Source organism: Gekko japonicus, unplaced genomic scaffold, assembly GCF_001447785.1.
Source record: "Gekko japonicus isolate JY-2015 unplaced genomic scaffold, Gekko_japonicus_V1.1 scaffold3029, whole genome shotgun sequence".
In the NCBI taxonomy this organism is placed as follows: domain Eukaryota; kingdom Metazoa; phylum Chordata; class Lepidosauria; order Squamata; family Gekkonidae; genus Gekko; species Gekko japonicus.
The window spans coordinates 136334-138652 of record NW_015164754.1 but is presented as its reverse complement, the minus strand read 5'-3'; the positions used below and the strand labels follow the sequence as shown (position 1 = coordinate 138652).

The following is a 2319-nucleotide window of genomic DNA, read 5'->3' as shown; positions in this document are numbered from 1 at the left end:
AATTAAGCAACTAAAATAACAGAGCCAGGAAACAGTCATAGAAACAGATACAACAGTTAAGCTGTTGGACTGGACACAAACCATAGGCATCAGAGTGAAACTGGGGCAGCAGGATTTGGTGGCCTCTCCAATCCTACCGCAGCTCACTGAGATCCCCTAAATCTCCTCTTGGGAGTTGAGGTACCCACAAGAACAGGGCAAGAAAGAAGAAGAAGAGAGAAGAGAGAAGAGATTGGATTTATACCCTGCCTTTCACTACCCAAAGAAGAAGAGCGGCTTACAAACTCCTTTCCCTTCCCCTCCCCACAACAGACACCCTGGGAGGTAGGTGGGGCTGAGAGAGCTCTGACAGAAACTAAGCCAGTTTGGTGTAGTGGTTAAGTGCGCGGACTCTAATCTGGGAGAACCGGGTTTGATTCCCCACTCCTCCACTCGCACCTGGCTGGATGACCTTGGGCAAGCCGTAGTTCTGATAAGAGCTGTTCTTGAAAAACAGCAGTGTCTGTCAGAGCTCTCTCAGCCCCAACTACCTCACAGGGTGTCTGTTGTGGGGAGGGGAAGGAGTTTGTAAGCCGCTCGGAGACATCTTTGGGTAGTGAAGGGCGGGGTATAAATCCAATCTCTTCTTGTTCTTCAAGAACAGCTGTGCCAGTAGATCACCTCATCTGAAAAAACAGGCTTAAGAAGTGGGCCTATTCCTAGTTACCATGTGCCTCACTTCTGGAAAGCTATAATTCTGTTCTTAAGAACCATTTGTCATTAGGAGTGTATGAGCCCCTTTGGGAGAAAGAAGAATGTTTAAACAGTATGGTTCCATAAGAATTTGGCTCTGAAGAAGCAACTTAGTCGAAACTCTCGCGGCCGACAAGAGAAGTCAGCCAGTCTGTTACAGCCTCCTTGCAGACCTGGAAGTTGGCAACTGAGAAAAAATCAAGAAGACCACAGTGTATCTATGGACTGTGCATAGCCTGTTCATTAGTCTGACTGGGAAGGCTTTTGGTGTATTTTTCTAAGCCTTAGTGTTGAACGTCATAAGCTAACTGGAACGTTTATTTCATGTATGGTTTTTGATTTATGCATTGTGTTAAACATACGCCTTTATAAAAACCTTGAGTGGTAGCAGACCTTGAACATAGTTATTTCACGGGATATTTTGTGGTTGTTTCACTTCTAGAAAGGCCAGAGAGATCAAAAGGGCCTCAGATGAGGATCTTAACAAATCAAATGGAAGAAAATGATTTTGGATACTCTTGCTCCCTTTATATGCATACGTATTATATCCATAGAATCTCTGTATCTATACCTATAGGTGATTCTTACGTGCCTCCCTGTCCTGCCCTCCCGTACCTCAAACACCCCTATCAGTTTTCTTTTGCAGAAAGCAATATCCCATGGATGGCGTGTGAAAACCAAACTTCTTTGGCTGAGTTTGTCCTCTTGGGCATTCCGTACCCTAAAAAGTTGCATGCCCCAGTCTTCCTCTTCTTCCTGCTCATCTATTTGCTGACTATCACTGGAAACACCTTGGTTCTCCTCGCTGTCACATCCAAAAGGCAGCTGCAGAAGCCAATGTACTGGTTTCTCTGTAACTTAGCTGTCTTGGATATCTCCATGTCCTCCGTGATCGTTCCCAAGATGATTTCTGGATTTGTCGAAGGTGGCCAGATCATCTCCTTGAGAGGCTGCGTGGTCCAGCTCTTCTCCTACCACTTCCTGGGCTGTTCTGAATTCTTCCTGTACACCGTGATGGCCTATGACCGCTTCCTGGCCATCTGCAGACCTCTCCATTACAGCACGATCATGAGACCCAGAGTGTGTTTGTGCCTTTCACTGGGCGCATGGCTCGGAGGCTGTCTCCACTCGATCATTGAAACCACTGTCACCTTCTGGTTGCCTTATGGCCTGAACAATGAGATTGGCTACATCTTCTGCGACATACCTGCCATGCTGAAGCTGTCCTGTGCAGACACAACATTCAACGAGACGTTCACTTTTATTGATATCGGTTTAGTGGCCGTAACGTGCATCCTTCTGATTCTGATGACTTATGCGTATGTTATCTCTGCTATTCTGAAGATCCGCTCGGTTGACGGGCGCCGGCGGGCTTTCTCCACCTGTGCTGCCCATCTCATCGTGGTGGTGATCTGCTACGTGCCTCTCGCGTTCAACTATCTGCGCCCGGGGGCTCAGGATCTTCTCAGTGAGGTCATAGGTGTCTTCTATACCACGCTGACCCCATTCTTCAATCCGTTGATTTATACGCTCAGAAACCAAGAGATGAAAGATGCCATCTTTAGTCTGAAGGACAGGAAACTATAG

The 2319-nt window shown here is 46.9% G+C and overlaps 1 protein-coding gene across 1 annotated transcript; it reads left to right on the top strand.

The window, feature by feature from the left end:
- The first annotated feature begins 1395 nt into the window (after nt 1-1395).
- Nucleotides 1396-2319, top strand: LOC107109095 (olfactory receptor 10G6-like). Its single transcript, XM_015409665.1, has one exon. It carries the CDS (start codon nt 1396-1398, stop codon nt 2317-2319), a length of 924 nt encoding a protein of 307 aa, XP_015265151.1.